The 18933-nt window shown below is 47.0% G+C and overlaps 1 protein-coding gene across 9 annotated transcripts in view; it reads left to right on the forward strand.

The window, feature by feature from the left end:
• The window catches only part of MORC2 (MORC family CW-type zinc finger 2), a 61169-nt gene that overhangs the window by 24916 nt on the left and 17320 nt on the right, over nucleotides 1-18933 (forward strand). For 3 of the 9 annotated variants that reach the window (XM_032309277.1, XM_032309279.1, XM_032309283.1), the window contains 21 exons: nucleotides 150-309; nucleotides 421-532; nucleotides 1031-1156; nucleotides 1957-2036; nucleotides 2757-2839; nucleotides 3445-3530; nucleotides 5137-5277; nucleotides 5363-5517; nucleotides 5630-5758; nucleotides 6271-6376; nucleotides 6694-6826; nucleotides 8184-8258; nucleotides 8342-8722; nucleotides 9307-9438; nucleotides 9896-9950; nucleotides 10376-10517; nucleotides 10645-10872; nucleotides 10962-11055; nucleotides 14457-14645; nucleotides 14738-14830; nucleotides 15845-16105. In XM_032309277.1, the coding sequence (XP_032165168.1) occupies nucleotides 150-309; nucleotides 421-532; nucleotides 1031-1156; nucleotides 1957-2036; nucleotides 2757-2839; nucleotides 3445-3530; nucleotides 5137-5277; nucleotides 5363-5517; nucleotides 5630-5758; nucleotides 6271-6376; nucleotides 6694-6826; nucleotides 8184-8258; nucleotides 8342-8722; nucleotides 9307-9438; nucleotides 9896-9950; nucleotides 10376-10517; nucleotides 10645-10872; nucleotides 10962-11055; nucleotides 14457-14645; nucleotides 14738-14830; nucleotides 15845-15913 (2769 nt within the window). In that variant the 3' untranslated portion in view covers nucleotides 15914-16105. Of the gene's footprint in view, nucleotides 1-149; nucleotides 310-420; nucleotides 533-1030; nucleotides 1157-1956; nucleotides 2037-2756; nucleotides 2840-3444; nucleotides 3531-5136; nucleotides 5278-5362; nucleotides 5518-5629; nucleotides 5759-6270; nucleotides 6377-6693; nucleotides 6827-8183; nucleotides 8259-8341; nucleotides 8723-9306; nucleotides 9439-9895; nucleotides 9951-10375; nucleotides 10518-10644; nucleotides 10873-10961; nucleotides 11056-14456; nucleotides 14646-14737; nucleotides 14831-15844; nucleotides 16106-18933 lie in introns of those variants that run through there. The other 6 variants (XR_004277869.1, XM_032309282.1, XM_032309278.1 and 3 more) reach the window with 5 other exon arrangements.

The following is an 18933-nucleotide window of genomic DNA, read 5'->3' on the forward strand; positions in this document are numbered from 1 at the left end:
CCTCTGATGTCAGGCTACAAAGCTTGGATCTCTCCTCTGGGGCAGTGGGGCAGTGTGGAGCCACTGTGGAGAGGGACAAGATGAGGGGTACATTTTGAGGGAGGCTGTTCTGGGTCTTCCATCAGTGTCTGCCTGTGCTTTCTCCAAAGGTGATAGTCCCATTGCCCACCTGGAATGCTCGGACCCGGGAACCTGTCACAGACAATGTGGAGAAGTTTGCCATTGAGACAGAGCTCATCTACAAGTATTCTCCCTTCCGCAATGAAGAGGAAGTTATGACTCAATTCATGAAGATTCCTGGGGACAGTGGTAAGTAGGATTGAGCCTACAGTCCCTAGAATCTAGGAGCTCCAGAGCCATGAATGGTGTGGGGATGGGCAGGTGGCGCCTAGCAGGACAAAAGGAGGATTTCTTTCCCAGGAACACTGGTGATCATCTTCAATCTCAAACTCATGGATAATGGAGAGCCAGAGCTAGACATAATCTCAAATCCAAGAGATATCCAGATGGCAGAGACTTCCCCAGAGGGCACGTGAGTGTGGCTAAGAAGGGAGGGAAGTCTTGGAACTGGTGTTCATTTTCTCAGGGAGAGAGCTCAGGAGATGAGTTTAGCGAAAGAGGGAGGGGGAGCTCATTCCCTGAATTTCCCAGTATTGGAGTTGATGAAGCTGAGTACTCCATATTTTCTTATCACAAGCAGGACGAATAGGACAGCAGCTCCACAGCTAAGCCAAAAGAAAAGATTAATGATCTCTTGCCCTGACTCCTTGATTTGGAAACAGCCTTAGAGGTTGGAGAGGATTTGCTGGGTCTGTGGTGGGGCCTGTGGTAGGGCTGGGTCAGGTGTCTGTGGAGTGCCTATGCTGGGGATTTGAGGGGTGTGCATCCCACACTGAGGGAGCAGCCCTTCAGGGTGGTGAGAAAATCCAGGATATGAGGTGGAGGGTTTGCAGAGAGGCTGTCTTGCCATTTCTTTGGCCAAGCTGGTTGTGGGTGGGTGATAGCACTCTTCCATTCCTGCCACCTCTAGGAAGCCAGAGCGGCGCTCCTTCCGTGCCTATGCTGCTGTGCTCTATATTGATCCCCGGATGCGGATCTTCATCCATGGGCACAAGGTGCAGACCAAGAGGCTCTCCTGCTGCCTATATAAGCCCAGGTAGGGGCCTGCCCACCCTGGTCCGCTGTTCCCTTGAGCTGAGAATGGGGCTGTGGCTGTATTTCTTATGGGCATTGTTGGGGTGGTGGTAGGAGTGATGATGATAAGAGGCTCGGACAGTGTTGACTGCATTTGGGCCTTTAAGCTCCTTGTGATTTACTGCATAGAAACTTCTAAGTCTTGAGGAGGGGGCACAGATGGCTGGTGAGCTGTGAAGATTGGCTGTTGAAGTTTTCTGAGTGTGAGTTCTATGGAGGGTGCCCTACCTGGCACAATGAACTGAGCCTCTCAGCTTTAGGGCTAAGGGACCTTGAGATACTACACAGGAGAGAGCAAAGGCCCTGGCTGATTGCTGAGATTTGTTTCTTCTGTGGGATTATTGACACATCTGGTGAGTAGTGAGGTTGCTTATCAAAGATGGAGCAAGGGGAAAGTGGAATAAGGAGTTGAGGATTTTGCTAAACTAAGTTTTTGTTTTTGTTTTGTTGGGTTTTTTTGAGAGAATGAGTGAGAGAGAGCATGAGACGGGAGAGGGTCAGAGAGAGAAGCAGACTCTCCACTGAGCAGGGAGGCCTATGTGGGACTTGATACCGGGACTCCAGGATCATGACCTGAGCCAAAGGCAGTCGCTTAACGAACTGAACCAACCAGGCGCTCTAAAATAAGTTTGTTTTTGACTCATCATGAATATAGTGCAGCTTGGAAGGAAGCAGGAACGGCAGGGTGCTTCTTGAGTTGCAGAGGTTGCTGCCCTACCCTGCTGCTGCTTGGGTGTTCAGGTTGCTTTTTCCCCTGTTCAGGATGTACAAGTACACATCAAGCCGTTTCAAGACTCGCGCAGAGCAGGAGGTGAAGAAAGCTGAGCATGTAGCGCGGATTGGTAATGTGCACTCCCTGCCCCCTGGGCAGGAGGTGGGATCAGGTTGGGGTTGTCTGGGGGATACTTCTGGCCAAAGCAGGATCCAAAAAAAGCTCTTGTCTAGCTAGCACCCAGGGGCAGGCTCTTCTGAACCACTGGTCTAGTTCCTCTTGCACCCCTCCCCTTGCATGCCAATCCTCTCAGCATATTTTCCCCCAGACTCTACTTTATCAGCCATTTTTAGGAACTTACCTAAAATAGCACCAACTCCTTGATATGCCCAGAGTGAAGAATCTCACACTTTCCTTTGGCCCAAATACTTGTGAAATTAGTTTTCCTGACTCCAGGGCAAAAATCTCAAGGTTTCTCATGGTGACGGGGGCCTATTGGCAGCTTGATGGAGAGTGATTGGCTGAGGACTTTGATGCCTTCCAGCTCCTGCTGAGGATGTAACTGGTTGCCTTGGGCAGTTTTTGACCTGTTCTGGTTCGTTTGTAAAGTTAAAAAAAAAAATGTCTAAAGTATAAATAGTGCCTGTTTTGTTTGAGGCCTCCAAACAAAAGGATTTTCCTTTTTGTACTGACTCTGCATTCAAGGCAGGGAGGTTGGAGGCAGCTCTTTTGTTCCTTTGCAGTGTACATACATCTTGCCCAGTAGGTACTGCACTGTGGGATTCAGGAAGGATGACTAAGAGTTTTTGAACCTTTGTATTCTTTAATCATGGCTTCTTCTGGATTTTAGCTGAGGAGAAGGCACGGGAGGCAGAGAGCAAAGCTCGGACCTTAGAAGTTCGCCTAGGTGGAGACCTCACGCGGGACTCCAGGGTAAGGCCCCAAATCTGAGCAGCTGTTGTCTAACATTTCTTTCTTTCTTTTTTTTTTTTTTTTTTTGTTGTTGTTGTTTTTGTCTAACATTTCTGGCATTAGGATCCCAGAGCTGGCCTGGCTCAGCCCCAAGCTAGTTGTGAACCCCTCGCCCTAAACCTGCAAAATGGGACATTAAGATGTTTCCATAATCATTATTGAACACACTGTATGGCAGAATCTTGGCTAATCATTTCAGCATCCTAACGACAATATGGAGTGGCCACTGTTAGTATTCTCAGTTTATAGAAAGGGAGATTGAAGTGAAGATGGTCACTTGCCCCAGGTCACATACCTGAAGGGGTCTGAGCAGTTCTTTACCCCTCTGTCTGACACTATTATTTCAGTTGGGGGTGTTTCCTCCTTCATTTCAGCCTGGTCAGGTAAAGCACAGCTTTTGAGTTTGTCCCCATTAAGGTCATTTTTTCTGTAGAAAAGAAGTAAATCTCTAAGTGTGGTTCTGAATCCATGTGATTTAAACAGAAGTTTCAGATGGTGATTATAATATTGCCTGCTATGGCCCACAGCACCTCCTCCCCTCACTTGGTGCCAACGTATGTTTCTAGGTGATGTTGCGGCAGGTCCAGAACACAGCCATTACCCTGCGCAGAGAAGCAGATGTCAAGAAGCGGATCAAGGAAGCCAAGCAACGGTGAGTGCCAGGGCTGGCTTTTGTGGGTGTTTTGTTTTTAAGGTTTATTTATTTATTTATTTGCCAGAGAGAAAGAGTGAGAACACACACAAGCAGGGGGAGTGGTAGGCAGGGGGAGAAGCAGGCTCCCTGAGCAAGGAGCCCATGTACAGGGCTTGATCCCAAGGACCCTAGCTGTAGGCAGCCGCTTAACCAACTGAGCCACCCAGGTGTCCCTGGCTTTTTGTTTTTTAAAACTATGTAATGTTTGTACTCATTATTGGCAATTAAAGAGCTTCAGGAATCCTCCCCACCTTGTGAGTTTGCTGTTCTATCACAAAGGTTGCTTTGAGAGAGCCAGTGATGTTGTGGTCCCAAATGCTTGTCAGTGCCCACTGTAGGTTTTCTCCTGAGGTAGGAAAAGTCAGGGCAGGGCCAATCCCTGGAATAGAACACCAGACCTTCCTTCCTGGCCATTCCCATTCCTCCCTCTGTTTTTTCTTTTTTTTCTCTCTCTCTTCCTTCCTTCTCCCTCCTTTTTTCTCTTCATTTTTTCTTTTTTCTCTTTTTCATTTAAAGGAGATATATATATCCTTTAAATATATATATTTAATAATATATATCATATATAAGTATATATATATGTAGATACATCATATATATATGATGCTAGTTATACAAAACTTGTAATACACAGACCATTTTTAGAAATACCATCTTAAAACTCCTTTATATTAGTACCTTCTGGTACTATTTACTCTTAATATTTTATCCCGGGTTAAAATATGGAGTAATGCTGTAGATTGAGTTTTGGAGAATGGGCACTTTCCCTAGCTCATTAGGTTATCTCCATATCCCGTTTTATGTCTGGAGCTTCTCGGAACTCTGGTCTTAGAATTCCCAAGTTGCTGTTTCTTGACCTTCCTGCCACAAGCATATAGGTTCCTGGATTCCTCTGAGTTAGTGCACTGCTTATTTATTTATTTATTTTTAAATTTATTTATTTGACAGACAGAGATCAGAAGTAGAGGGGCAGGCGTGGGGGCGGGGGAGCAGGCTCCCTGCTGAGCAGAAGCCCGATGTGGGGCTCGATCCAGGACCCTGGGATCATGACCTGAGCTGAAGGCAGAGGCTTTAACCCACTGAGCCACCCGGCGCCCCAGTGCACTGCTTATTAATCTGCTTTTCAACTCCATGATTTTGTTACTCATCACATGAGGGTCTCTTCTCTCACATACATGTTCATCGTTCTAGTGAATTTTTACCTTTTTAGAATTAATTACTGTCGTATTAGTGGACTAGGTATGACCTTGTGTTTAGCCCACCATGTAACTATCTTCACACAGATTTGCAGCAGCTTCACAGTATCCCATTCATACTTAAATCTTAACATCCCTGTTTTGTTACCAGAAGCCAGCCATAGTCACATGCTTTTAATTAGGGATTCTTAGAGTCACTACACAGTACCATATCCCTACCAGGTCTGATGGGTTACACATTTGACTGGAAGTACAAAATTTATTTCTTAACATGTCTCAAGTTTAAGCTTAAGCTTACATATCTTAAAGAAGATGGTGTTTGTTTGTTAATGGGTTGATCTGTTTACATTTATCTTGTGTCTTCTCAGAGCACTTAAAGAACCTAAGGAACTGAATTTTGTCTTTGGGGTCAACATTGAACACCGGGACCTGGATGGTATGTTCATCTATAACTGTAGCCGCCTGATCAAGATGTATGAGAAAGTGGGCCCACAGCTTGAAGGAGGCATGTGAGTATTGCCCACCAAGAGCTTTTCAGCCCAACGTGTTGAGTGGGCCAGTGGGATGACAGAACTGTCTTCTTTCTCCCTTCAGGGCATGCGGTGGGGTTGTTGGGGTTGTTGACGTGCCCTACCTGGTCCTGGAACCTACACACAACAAGCAGGACTTTGCTGATGCCAAGGAGTACCGGCACCTGCTGCGGGCGATGGGGGAGCATCTGGCACAGTATTGGAAGGACATTGCCATTGGTAATTCCTTTTCTGTTCACTTCTTATCTTATGAGACCCTTCGTGCCCAAGGGTATAAATTTAGGAAGAGCAAGAGGCTGGCTCCTAATATGTGTGGGTGTTTCCTTTCCAGCCCAGAGGGGAATCATCAAGTTCTGGGATGAGTTTGGCTACCTCTCTGCCAACTGGAACCAGCCCCCATCCAGTGAGCTACGTTACAAGCGTCGGAGAGCTATGGAAATCCCAACCACCATCCAGTGTGGTGAGCCGGTGGTCGGAACCTCTTTCTGACTCTCCACCATAATCCATGACCCTCTTCTCTCTGTCCCCTTGCTGGCCTCCTGACTTGACTTTCATGGACTCTGGGTCCCACTGGAGATGAGTCTGGTGGTGGCCCTGGGAGCTCAGCCTTGGGGCTGTGTCAAGTCCACCTGTCCCTCCTGAATGAGGCAGAGTGTATCTAACCCGCGGAGCCTAACTTTGGTGCCACGTTCTTAATGGTGTGAGTGATGATTTAGCCAGGATCCTGTCAGAGGAGGGAGAGAGGCTGGGAACATTGAAAAGTCCACGATATAAAATGTCTCTTCTTGCTGGAATCACCATCCCAGAGAAGAATTACTATTCTGCAAGGAAGGCAGAGTTGTAGCCAGCATAAAGATCTTTGCACGGAAAGTTGGGGGCATCTTTGCCTTGGGCTTGGTTGGGAGGAACCTGTTTACTAAAGATTGTTACGGGGCAAGGCTGATGTTTGTGGGGGTGTTTTCTGTGTCACAGATTTGTGTCTGAAGTGGCGAACCCTCCCCTTCCAGCTGAGTTCTGTGGAAAAAGATTACCCTGACACCTGGGTTTGCTCCATGAACCCTGATCCTGAGCAGGACCGGTGAGCACTTGCTCTAACAAGGAGATTGTGGGTATCTCTTATCTCCCCACTGTATTCTCTCTACCTTTTGGGTAAATAACTCGCTGTGCATCTTGAGGTCAGTGCTGATATCCTCACATCTCTGTCTTGCTGCAAATAATAAGTGCCCTGGAAATAAGAATAGATGTCTGTCCTGCAGTGAGTATTCATTCTGTACATTTGGGAACCCTGAGGTTGTTGCTATGGTGAGAGAGAGCATGGGTTGGTTGAAGAGGAAGGACCATGTCCTACTTAGGGCCCTGTTTTGCCATCACCTCCCTAACACCCTCTTTCTACAGATGTGAGGCTTCTGAACAGAAGCAGAAGGTTCCCCTGGGGACATTCAGAAAGGACCTAAAGACACAAGAAGAGAAGCAGAAGCAGTTGACAGAGAAAATTCGCCAGCAGCAGGAAAAGTTAGAAGCCCTGCAGGTGTGTGGGTCATGGGCAGTGGACAGAGCTAGCTATTTTGTTTATGTATTCAGTGTGGTCAGAAAATAAGTATCCTATCAGAGAGGTAACTGCTATCAACATATCCTAACTTTTTATGACTACCTATGTGTATATAAATATATATTTTATAATAAAAATATGGAAATTATACGTCATGATACATGCTCTTTAGTGCATACTTTTTTTTTCCCTAAGATTTTATTTATTTGTCAGAGAGAGAGAGGAGCGAGAGTGAGCACAGGCAGACAGAGTGACAGGCAGAGGCAGAGAGAGAAGCAGGCTCCCTGCCGAGCAAGGAGCCCGATGCAGGACTCCATCCCAGGACGCTGGGATCATGACCTGAGCCGAAGGCAGCCGCTCAACCAACCGAGCCACCCAGGCGTCCCTAGTGCATACTTTTCTTGAGACACTTTTTCAGAAGTGAATTTGAAAGAGTAAGAGGGTTTGTAAAATCTTATGCCTTTTTTTTTTTTTTTTAAGATTATTTATTTATTTATTTATTTGATAGACAGAGAGAAATCACAAGTAGGCAGAGAGGCAGGCAGAGAGAGAGGGGGAAGCAGGCTCCCCGCTGAGCAGAGAGCCCGATGTGGGGCTCGATCCCAGGACCCTGAGATCATGACCTGAGCCGAAGGCAGAGGCCCAAACCACCGAGCCACCCAGGCGCCCCTCTTATGGCTTTTTTATAACTACTTCCAAGTTATTCTCCAGAATATATATTAATTTCTGTTCTTTACAAGCAGTACATTTATTTTAAAATATTTTGCAATTTAATAGGCAAAGATACACATCTTAGAATTTCCTTCATATTTTTAAATTCGACAATTTTTTTATTCATCAATTTGTTTTTTCAGGATAGCTTATTCTCATTTTTTTCATATTTGTCAGGTTTTTGAGATGTGTTTATGATATTAATCCTTTATCATTTTTATTATAAAAAGCTTTTTCTTTTCTGGCTTCAGTTTATTTGCAGATGTTACACCAATCTGGGTGTCTTAGGCCTGCCTCTATGTCTGCTGAATCCCACTCATCCTTTCTGACCTTTTCCATCAGGCTTTTCTTACCTTTCTGGCTTCTTTTATAGGAATTTAGTTCATTGACACTTTTTCCTGATCACTGAATTGCTATATTAATCACATAAAATCCTGTAGTTTGCTGATGATTTAGGGTATTTTTTGTCTCCTCAGTGAGAATGGGAGTCTTAACAATAGTAGGACTGTGGCCTAGGTTTTCTTTTTTATATGCACACTGTCCCAGCCACATAGTAGGGATGCAAAGAGTATCCTTGAATGTTCCAAGACATTCATACAGCCTCATCATCATGTTTGCTGTGCAGAAAACCACACCTATCCGCTCCCAAGCTGACTTGAAGAAATTGCCTTTGGAAGTGACCACCAGACCTTCTGCTGAGGTAAGGCCCAGGAGAGAGGGAAGGGCTTTTTCTTAGGTGTCTCATGCTATGCTCAGTGTTCTTACTCTCTTGTTCTCTTTCAGGAACCTGCACGTAGACCTCAGCGACCTCGGTCACCTCCTTTACCTGCTGTGATCAAGAATGCCCCGAGCAGACCCCCTTCCCTGCAACCTCCCAGGCCAGCCAGCCAGCCCCGAAAGGCTCCTGTCATCAGCAGCACCCCAAAACCTCCTGCCCTGGCAGCTCGGGAGGAGGCCAGTACATCTAGGGTGCTGCAACCACCGGAGGCACCCCGAAAGCCTGCTAACACACCGGTTAAGACTCCGCCCCGGACCACCCCTATGGTGCAGCCACTGTCACCATCTCTGCTACCCAACTCCAAGAGCCCTCGGGAGGTCCCTGCTCCCAGAGCCATCAAGACTCCAGTGGTCAAGAAGCCAGAACCACCCAGTAAACTCTGCCCAGTAAGATGCTTTATCTCTTCCAGCCCCGAGTCTATCCTCAGTGGTGTAGGAATGGAATCAGGCTGTGTCAAAGCTGTACTGGGGGAGCCTCACTGGAGGTCATCGAATCTAAAGCTGCTTGTTTCCTGAGGAGGAGTCTCAATAGCTGAAGGGACTTGATCTGGTCAGGGCACAGAGCAAGGTGATTTCCTGTCCAAGGAGCTCCTCACTGCTCCCTTCAAGTTCTGGTCTGCCATAAATTTGAGTCCCCACCACCAGCTTGTATGGTATAGGTATAGGTTGGCAGCATAGTGACAGCCGTGGTGGGCTACAATGGTCAGCATGTCTCAGGATGGTCATAGCTGACTGGCCAGGATGGCTAAGGGAGAAATAAACTGAGAGGCTCACTCTGCTACAACTTTGAGCAAAGGGCCCTGTGGGCACAGGGATCAGGAGGTTGTTGTATACTGAGTAATGTCAGGAGGCTCAGCCTTGCGGCACCTGAGAAGCGTACGAGTGGAACAGTTCCTTTAGGCCAGGTGGAATCTTCTGCACTTCAAGGGCTGACAGGGGCCCTCCTTATATTCCCTCTCCTCTTGCTGTAGACCACTCAGGGTCGGAAGCGGACTCTTGGGGTCTCTGACGAAGAAGAAGCTGAGGAAGAGGCTGAGAGGAGGAAAGAGAGGTCTAAGCGGGGCAAGTTTGCTGTGAAGGAAGAAAAGAAGGACTTGAATGAGGTAGGTGGTCCCAGGGGAGGTTGTCCTTCCCCAGGATTGCAGTCTGTACCAGCTCCATTTCTGTTTTGTGATTTGAGCCTCCCAGAAACCCAGTTCATCTCTATAGGACTCAGTCACACAGATGACTTAGAAACATGGTGCCAGGTAGGCTTCTGAGTGAGACTGGCTTCTGGCTCTTATCACTGGCTGGAGGTCACACATAGATAAGGGAGGCTTGAAACCCTTTGCTTCCCAGTGTCTGTGACTTTTCTTTGTATACTGTTTTGTTTATAAAGGTGACAGAAGGGTAGATACTCAAGGTAGTGATTTAGAGAGCAGCTCTTGGTGAGACATGGAAATTTAAATGGCCGTATATAAGATAATACGAAGTGACAGCTAATGACCTTGGGTTCCAGTCATTTAAAAATCTGCTTTTCAGGGGCACTGGGGATGCCCCTAATAGACTCTCTTCTTACAGCTCTCAGACAGTGCTGGGGAAGAGGACCCAGCTGACCTTAAGAGGGCTCAGAAAGGTGAGTTTGGGGAGGTACTCTGCAGTCTGTGGGGGAAAAGGGTAAGGGTAGTGGGGCCCCTCTGCCTGCAACTCCTTATCCCGAAGGCTCTTGAAGGTTTTCCTGGCTCTGGGCTCTTGTGTAGCAATGCTTCCAAGTCTGATCCTGAGAAGAATTCTGAAGATAACACACCCTTATCTGTATTTTTAGCACAGATTTCTTGGCTTGCACTTCTGGCAGGCTGTCATCCTGCTGCTCTTTGGCACCCTCCTGGCAGATGGGGAAGGAGACCAGGGTGGCTGGGCTCAATGTTCCTGGCAAAGTATGGGCAAGCATGTAGGGGTTCTTGTCCCTGCAAATCCTGGGACGGTCTCTCTCAAGGTGGCCCTCACTGAGTCGGGAACTTTGTTAGTTTTTTGACTCTTGCTCCATCCTCATTCTCTCAGATAAAGGGTTGCACGTGGAGGTGCGTGTGAACAGGGAGTGGTACACAGGCCGTGTCACAGCCGTGGAGGTGGGCAAACATGTGGTGCGGTGGAAGGTGAAGTTCGACTACGTGCCCACAGATACCACTCCGAGAGACCGCTGGTAACACCCCTTTCCAGAGGTTGACAGAGTTGGCCAGGCCAGGGTGGGGTCTGTCCCTGGTCTCCCAGCAGGTGGCTCATCCTGGGTATCTGGGATCCACATGACACAAGTGCTGTGTGACTTCTAGGGTGGAGAAAGGCAGTGAGGACGTGCGGCTGATGAAGCCCCCTTCTCCGGAGTACCAGAGCCCTGATACACAGCAGGAGGGCGGGGAGGAGGAGGAGGAGGTGGTGGTGGCCCAGCAGGCTGTAGCCATGGCAGAGCCCTCTACTTCTGACTGCATCCGCATAGAGCCTGACACAACTGCCCCGAGCACCAATCACGAGACCATTGACCTGCTCGTCCAGATCCTCCGGTATGTGTGTCTTCCCACTCTGGGGCTAACTGTGGCGCTCCGCACTTTTTCTTGCTATTCTGAATTTCTGTTCCCGCCTTCTCCTTTAGGAATTGTTTACGGTACTTTCTGCCTCCAAGTTTCCCCATCTCCAAGAAGGAGCTTAGTGCTATGAATTCAGATGAGCTAATATCATTTCCTCTGGTGAGTTTGGCCTAACCTTTATTTTTATTCTTTGTGGCCCTTCAGCTTCGTGCTTTTTGGAATTGCCAGCTCTTGCTATGTCTTTCTCCTCTCTTCCTGGCAGTAGCTTGTTGTGACTGGCATGTAGAAACCAACCATACGCTACTGTAAGATGCTGGGGCTGAGTCCTCACTTAGGGGCAGCAGGCCTGGTTTGACATGTCACAATGAGTATATCCTTTTTTCCCTACCCCAGCAAAGGGGGTAAACTTGTCCCAGGCAACAGGGAAGAACTTGGGCTCAAAATGCCTGAAGCTTGACTCTTAGAGCAAGGTAGAGATGTGTTGGAAGTAAGCACTGAGTGTTGTTATGCTCTTGGGGCACAGGCTCTTTGCTGGAGCTCTTAATTAGCAGCAGAAGAGAGTCCTGCCTCCTGAGTAGCTTATGGTTCAGTGGGGATTAAATTTTTACTAGGTAGTTGGACGGGAGACTATGAGCTGTAAGTGCTGTGGAAGCAGGTGTTGGGCTGTGGCAGCAGTCTGAAGTGCCTGTGTGACAGGGAAACTTTGAGGCAGGGAGACTTTGTGAGCAAGGGGTCAGAGTGATGAAAGTTCCCAGATTAAGGCAGCAGGCTGTGTGAGGAGCACTTTGGGAAAAAGAGAGCCTGAGGGCCAGGATATGGTGCATCTTGAATGTCTAGTCTTAGGCATAGTGGCTTAAACCTTGTATAAAATGGAGGGCTAGCAAAAGTGTTGAGTTGGGGGAATTTGTCAGTCTGAACCTGGTCTAGGACAGGAGGCAACAAACTTTCTGTAGAGGGCTAGCTAGCAGATATTTTCTGCTCTGGGGGTTATATAGTCTCTGTGGTAACTACTGAATTCCACTATTACAGCACGAAAGCTGCAGTAGACAATTTGTAAAGGAGTGGATATGGCTGTGCTCCAATATAAGCAAAATATTTTTACAAAACCAGCAGCAGGCTGATTTGGCCTGGGGCTCTAGTGTGCTGACCCTGCCCTAAGAGGATACTTCTCATGGTAGTGTGGGTGGGATGGGTAGATGGGAGATGCAGGGGCAAGGCGGCAGGTCGACTTGTGAAAGGTCATAGGTGAGGGAGTGGCAACTTGAGCCAGAGTGGTGGGAGTGAACTGGTGGGTGAAAGGGCCATGTCAGGTTGTTGACTGGAAGCAAGTGATGGGGGAGGAGGCAGAGCCCATGTGCTTCTCTATGTCTCAGGCCTGTGGGAAGTGATGACAAAGCTATTAACTGGGAGAGAAAACAGAGGGTAAGGATAGGAGAGGTGATGAATTGTGATGTATGTTGGGCTGGAAGCACCAGCACCTACATTTCTGGTGATGTCCAGTGGGCAGGTGGAGATTGGGGACTGGGTGCTTAAGGGGTGCAAAGGCCAGGCCTGCAGATGGGATCTGGGAGTTGTCTTCATTGAGTGGGATAGATATTTTTATGGTTGGAATCTATGGAAGTTTTCTAGGGAGGAGTTTCTAGACAATAGAACTAGAATCGAAACTGCAAATCTAGTATTTTCAAGATGTTGGGGCCTCGTGTGGCAGCTATGTGTTTGATGGTTTGCCAGAGAGGAAGAGATGGGGTTTTTAATCTCCATTCTATTTTTTTTTTTTTTTTTTTTTTTTTTTAAAAGAGATGTTAGGTGTTGAAGAAACAAGCTCAGAGAGGTGAAGAGTCTGTTGTGATAAAACCCAGATTTGAACCCAGGTACCTCTTCTTTAGGACAAGGGTCTTGCCCTTCTACCAGAATTGCCTTGCTTCCTGAGATGAGAGGGGAGGAGCAGGCAGAGGGAGCTAGAGGATGGCAGAGCTCCTGGTTGCTTCCCCAGAAAGCTCCATGCCTCAGCTCTTGCTCTTGTTGAGGCTGCGGGTGCTCTCTGCAAATCCCAGGAAAAAAACCACTAACAGGATGGCTAGGGTGGCCTGGCAGCCTCTTCTCAGTCAGATTTGTTGATTTGGGCTTAAAGTTGTTGCCAGACTCAGAGCAAAGCCTGAGCGTAGTGGGATCTTTGCTGCTTAGACCAGAAACACAGCCAGGAGAATCTGAGCCTCAAAGAGTCTATTAGCTTGTGCTTATAAAAGGAGGTATACGACCAGTGCATCAACTTTATAGTCTGCTGATTGTAATGTCTACAGCAACTCAAACTAATTTTTAATGTCAGGGACACAACAGAGTCTAATGTTCATTATGTTTTTGTCAGTCTGTAAAAGATCCTTTTTGCTATCATACTGGAGTAAGGGTTCCATAAAGTCCTCAGGAGTCCTGCAGACATTAGATTTAAATATATCTGTTTTTAAAAAAATAATATAACCTTGCAAATCTATAATAAATAAAAAGTTTAAAGCATTTAAAAAAACTAACATAGGCTCAAGACATGTACTGAGTTTTAATATTTTGGAGTCTGCTCAAACATTTATTTTGTGCTGCCAACATAATTATTTTTTACATAAAACTTCAAATTTTTTTGCCATCTTGGTTTAATAAGATAATTCTCTAAATTTATATTGTAAGGTAAATGACACAGTTAAGTACTTGCCAGTAACACTTTTTAAAACCACAGTCAGGAGCCTGTAACGCTTTTTAAAAACAGGAGCCCTTCAATGGCAGGTAGCTCATACATTTTTACAGAAGCATATAAACACAAGTTGATAAGACTGTAGTGGTCAGCCAGAACCACTCATTTTCATCAAATGATCTTACCATTCCTACTGGTGGCTTAGGAGTAGGTGTTAAAAATTTGAGCTTTGAAAATAGATACTGCTCAGATTTTTTTACAATTAGATTCCATGTTCGAATTTAAAAATATTTCTTTTGAAGCAAGTGTTCTCCTACCTTTTAAAAGTTTGAAAAGCCTCATGTCTAGAGAAACTGCTGGTTTACCATCAGTACCCCACATCTTGGAAATTTCGGGTACTTAGGAAAGGTAGTAAAAGCTCTGATCCTGCTTGTAGAAGTATACTACACAAATCTGGAGGTATTTGCATTGGTGGGTGTTTGATAAATATTTCTGGAAGAGAACTTTTGGTTCTTAACATTGTGGGGTGTGACTTCGGATAGACTGTCGGGAGGACTGGTGAAGTTAGAAAGGTGTGATTGAGCTGGGAGAGGGACTTGTCCTTTTTGTGCGAACTGGAATGGAAGAATCATTCTTCACATTTACTAATGGCTTGCTGTCTGCCAAGTGTTGAGGACTTCACATTGGGTGATCCTATCTTCCTCCTCATAGCAGCCTCATGAGATGGGCTAGAAAACCGGCTTGTCCCTTGTGTGTGACATCCCTTCACACTGAGCATCCTTGTGCTGGGCCAGTTGGGTGAGAATACAAGTGCCGATTTAGAGCAACCCTGGGGACCCCGTAAGCTCATGCACTCACCCTCTGGGTTCCCTCCGTACAGAAAGAGTACTTCAAGCAGTATGAAGTGGGACTCCAGAATCTCTGCCATTCCTACCAGAGCCGTGCTGACTCACGGGCCAAGGCCTCCGAGGAGAGCCTGCGCACTTCTGAGAGAAAGCTCCGAGAGACAGAGGAGAAGCTGCAGAAGCTGAGGACCAACATCGTGGCGCTCCTGCAAAAGGTGCAGGAGGTGAGCCAGGCAGCCCTCTCATTGCAGTTGGACCACCTGGTGTCTCAGGGAGGGGGCCTGGGCACCTCCTGCTCCCTTCTCCCCACTCACAGGAATCTGTGGTTCCAACCCTGGCTGCACAGCATCCTGACCAAGAGGGCTGGAGGTGGTGCGGCTGCCTGGGCCTCATCCCAGCCAGACCCACGGTATCAGATTTTTGCCCTTGTTTAGATATTCTGCTTTACAACCTGGTTTGAGAATCCTCCAAGCCATAAAACAGAAAGAAGTTCTCGCTTTTCCAGATGACGCCCAGATTGGGATTGGGTTGCCTAGAAGTGGGGAGTGCCCCGTAGGGTCCTGCACCCAGGCAGTGAAAACTGTGGACTTGTTCTCTGTCTGTCCTGGGGATACTGGGTGAACCTGATAGGCAAAATAAGGTCCCTATCCTCATGGCCCAGTAGTCTGGGCCTTCTACAAGAGAAAGAAAACACGAAGGCCACTTTACTAGGGTATTCTAAGAAGAGGGTATTTGAGCTGAGAGTGGAATCAGTTACACAAGATTGGATGTGAGTGCTTTGAGCAGAGAGAAGACCTGAGGCCCAAGGTAGGGAGTTGTGGGCAATAGAAGAAGTAGGGCCTGTGTGAAGTCAGAGTCCTGGAGGGGTGTGGCACAATCCTGTTGTAACCTAAGATATTTATTCTGGTTGGTTGTAGGAAATCCTGGAGTGGGGTGGAAATTAGAAGCCAGGGCTTGGGTGAAGAGGTTCTCACACTTACCTGGGTGAGAGATTTGGTGGCCTGAATCTTGGTGGTGACTGTGAGAAAGATTTTGTAATATTTGGGGGGAAGGAAGGAAACAGGGGTGATTCTTCTGGTTTGTCTTGAGCTGCTTGGTGAGGGAAGGTGGTAGGTAGCCTGTACGGAGACAGGCACAACCTGGGGTGGAATAATGCAGTTGGAATACGGAGTCTGAGAAGTCTGCAACACATCTAAGACACCCGGGAACCTGGGGTGAAGGCAGGGCAGGAGCAAGAAATCTGGGCGTCATCTGTGCAAGAGGATGGGGATGGGGGAGAATGATCAAGATGGGACAGGCCTGACAGCCAGGGCGGAGGGGGAAGAGGAGGGGACTCTGGGCTCAGGCTCCTTTGCCTGTGAGAAGGATGGGGAGCCCCACCACCACCTTCTGGCTTCTAGCTGACTGCTCCCTTCTATTCCAGGACATAGACATCAACACAGATGATGAGCTGGATGCCTACATCGAGGACCTGATCACCAAGGGGGACTAAGGGGCTCAGAGACAAAGATCAGCTCCTCTGCCCTTTAAGGCAGAGTTCTTGGGGGGTGGTGTTTTGTTCATGGGTTGGTGGACTTACCTTGGTTTGACTCAAGTGAGACATTTGTGCTTTTGGAGGGAAAAATACTCTTGATTCTTTGAATCTTCCTCCCTAAGTTTATAAATATTTATTTTTTAAAAGAAATAAGATGCTGCACCTGCTGTGAGACCATACATTTTTCTTTTGGTGACTCTTGGGCAAAGGACAGAGAACCAGGATGCCAGGCTCCTTCAAGTCTTGTCTCCTGGCTCCTTAAGATGTGGTAAACCCAGTGTCATCCATAAGTCGGAGAGGCTTTGGGGGCAGGCCTCGTCTCTTCTAGAGGATGAACAATGTTGAAATCTGAGGGGTGGGTGGGGGGGAGAAGAGCCCTCCAGAGTGGTGCTTTTCCTATGGGCTCTGATCTGGGGGACCCCTGGGAGCTATGTGTCAGGATGAGGCTCAGTCCCGAGCTGCTCCTTCTCAGGTCAGGGACATGAATGTCGGCCCAGGCAGCTGTCAGTCATCTTAGCTGTGGCTTATCTAAACAGCTTGGGGAAGAAAGAGCCTCCCAGTCAACCTCCCCATCCACCATTCGAGTTCTCTCTGTGGCAGTGATTTCCTTAGTTAACCATAGATAGTGAGGCTTCCCACCCCAAAAACTTGAGTCCAGGTTGAGAAGTAGATCTGACTCTAGTGGGATACACACTGAATGTTTGAATTCCAAAGGATTCTTTTTGAGAAAGCTTCTTAATGGAGCCCCTGGTGCTGATCTGGTGGTGACCTCTGCCTGTGGCAGGGTCAGGAGGGAGGACACTGCCTCACATGGTGCTGGCTGATCTGGAGAACCTGCTGCTGCTGCTGCTTTTACTGTTACCCCTCTGCCTGGCCCCACTGGTCCCTGCTCTGGGCCAGATTGAAGAGGGGGTCACTGAGCCACAGGGACCCCAGAGGCAGCTTTGTTGGAAGCACACCATGCCTTCCCTCCCATCTAGTCACAGCCTCACACAGCTTTGTCCTTCAAGTGACTTCTCAGGGTCAAAGACAAAGGCAAAAGTTGCTGAGTTTCTCTTTAGTGGTCATTGGAAAAATTCTGGTTTGGTTTCCCCCAACTCTCCTCTCTATTTGGGGACTTTGGGTTTTCTAGAGGCACAGGAACTATGGCCTGATACCACTTGGCTGTGATTCATCAAACGTTTCTGAGTGTGTTTCTTGCGTCTACCCACCCCAGGTCAGCAGTGGCCCACATGCCACTCTGTGGCCTCTGCAGAAGACTGGGAGGTACTGGTGAGGGAAGTCTATCCACTTGTGTGTGTGTCCAGAAGCACCTGCAACTTGTGGGTTTGGGACTTCCCCAAACCACACCTCTCAGGGAGGGTTATTTGGTAAAATACCACTCAGAACCTGGCCTCTTCCTCTGAAAGTTCTCTGAGCCTTGGGGTTTCTTGAGCTGGTAACTCCTCTCCTGTCCAGCTCGCTTTCCTTCTTCCCTGGCAGCATGTGGTTCATTTTTGTCCCAAACCTGCTGTTTTTATTCTAAAGGAAGTTCTGCATTTTTACCAGAGGGCAATACCCAAGTTTTTTATTTACACAGCTGTAATCAAAATGCAATACTATAAAACTTTTATTGGTGAGACTCCTGAACTCAGTCTCTTTTCTTCTGTTAGCACTTTCTACTTCATTCTTTCTACCATTATGGTTTTAAACTGTCTCCAGATTATTCCTCATCACCATCTTCCTTTTTCTGTATTCACATTCCTTGACATGCACAGAAACAAATGCTGAATTCTTAAAACATTTCAGCTTGAACTCCGTGTGCCCACTTTGCTGTACTGAATGCAGCCCTTTTCCCAGGCAGAGCTCCTGCCATTCTGGATGGGAAGATCAAGTTCAAGAGTCCCTCCCCTTTCCATGTGATGGGACCTGCTTGGAACTGTCTGAGGACTTGGGAGGAAAGAGGAAGTGGTTAGGCTGGTTTGTGGCCTGAGGGCCCATAGCACAATGGCAGCAAAAAGGTGAATGAGTACAGCATTGCTTGTTTTTAAGGAATGGGAGCAATGGGGTCTTTCTTTAGTTTTTAGGTGACACATACGTAAAAGTAAAAATTCAAACACTACAAAAGGCTGGAAAGCCTGAAAAGCAAGGCACCCTTTCACCCTTGATCCCTGTTTTCTCCTTGAAAAGAATATCCATGCTGAGCACACATCTGTTTCTGCCTGTTTCCCACTCAGAGTATCTTGGAACCTGTTTCAGAATAACCCATATGGGTCTGCTTTTTTCTTCTGCACAACCCAATAGCATTTCATTGTCTTGATGTACTGTTTAAGAGTCTACTACTTAAACATTTGGGTTAACATTTATGACAAATGCTATGATCAGAGAGAGAGTGTGTGTGTATTATTAACTAAGATCTATATGTATGTATGGAAAATTCCAAAGAGAAATGGCTGTGTCAAATGGTAGATATTAATATTAAAATATTAAGATACAGTCCAGAAAAGACCTCCAACTTTAACTCCTACCAATAGTGTATTCCCCACCACCATCACCACCACATTTGTCAGTATGTGTTTCTTCCATCCTGTGTACCCATCTGGAAGGTGAAAGTGTATTTCTGAGTTGGTTTGAATTAAGTAAGATTGAGCACCTTCATTGGCCAGTTATATCTCTGATGCAGTCTGTAGTTCTGAATCTGGATTAAGGACTTTACAAAAGTGTTTACAAAAATATAAGATGACAACTAAGGGGTCAAGTCCTCAGGAGAATGTTCACCTTGTATAACCTCTTCAGGCCCTGAGTGTCCCACAGATTTAGGGTTATAACCCCCACTTTAGGATCAATACTGTATTACTAAGTTAGGACAAAGCTTTAGCATTTTTGTTTACCCAAGGAAGACACAGGTTAATAGGTTGAGAAAAACTCTGGTTCCTTCTTCATCTGAGTGACATTATTTTTTAGCTGCTCTTGTTGGGTCCAGTTCCCCATGTCTCTAT

Source organism: Mustela erminea, chromosome 13, assembly GCF_009829155.1.
Source record: "Mustela erminea isolate mMusErm1 chromosome 13, mMusErm1.Pri, whole genome shotgun sequence".
Lineage (NCBI taxonomy): Eukaryota > Metazoa > Chordata > Mammalia > Carnivora > Mustelidae > Mustela > Mustela erminea.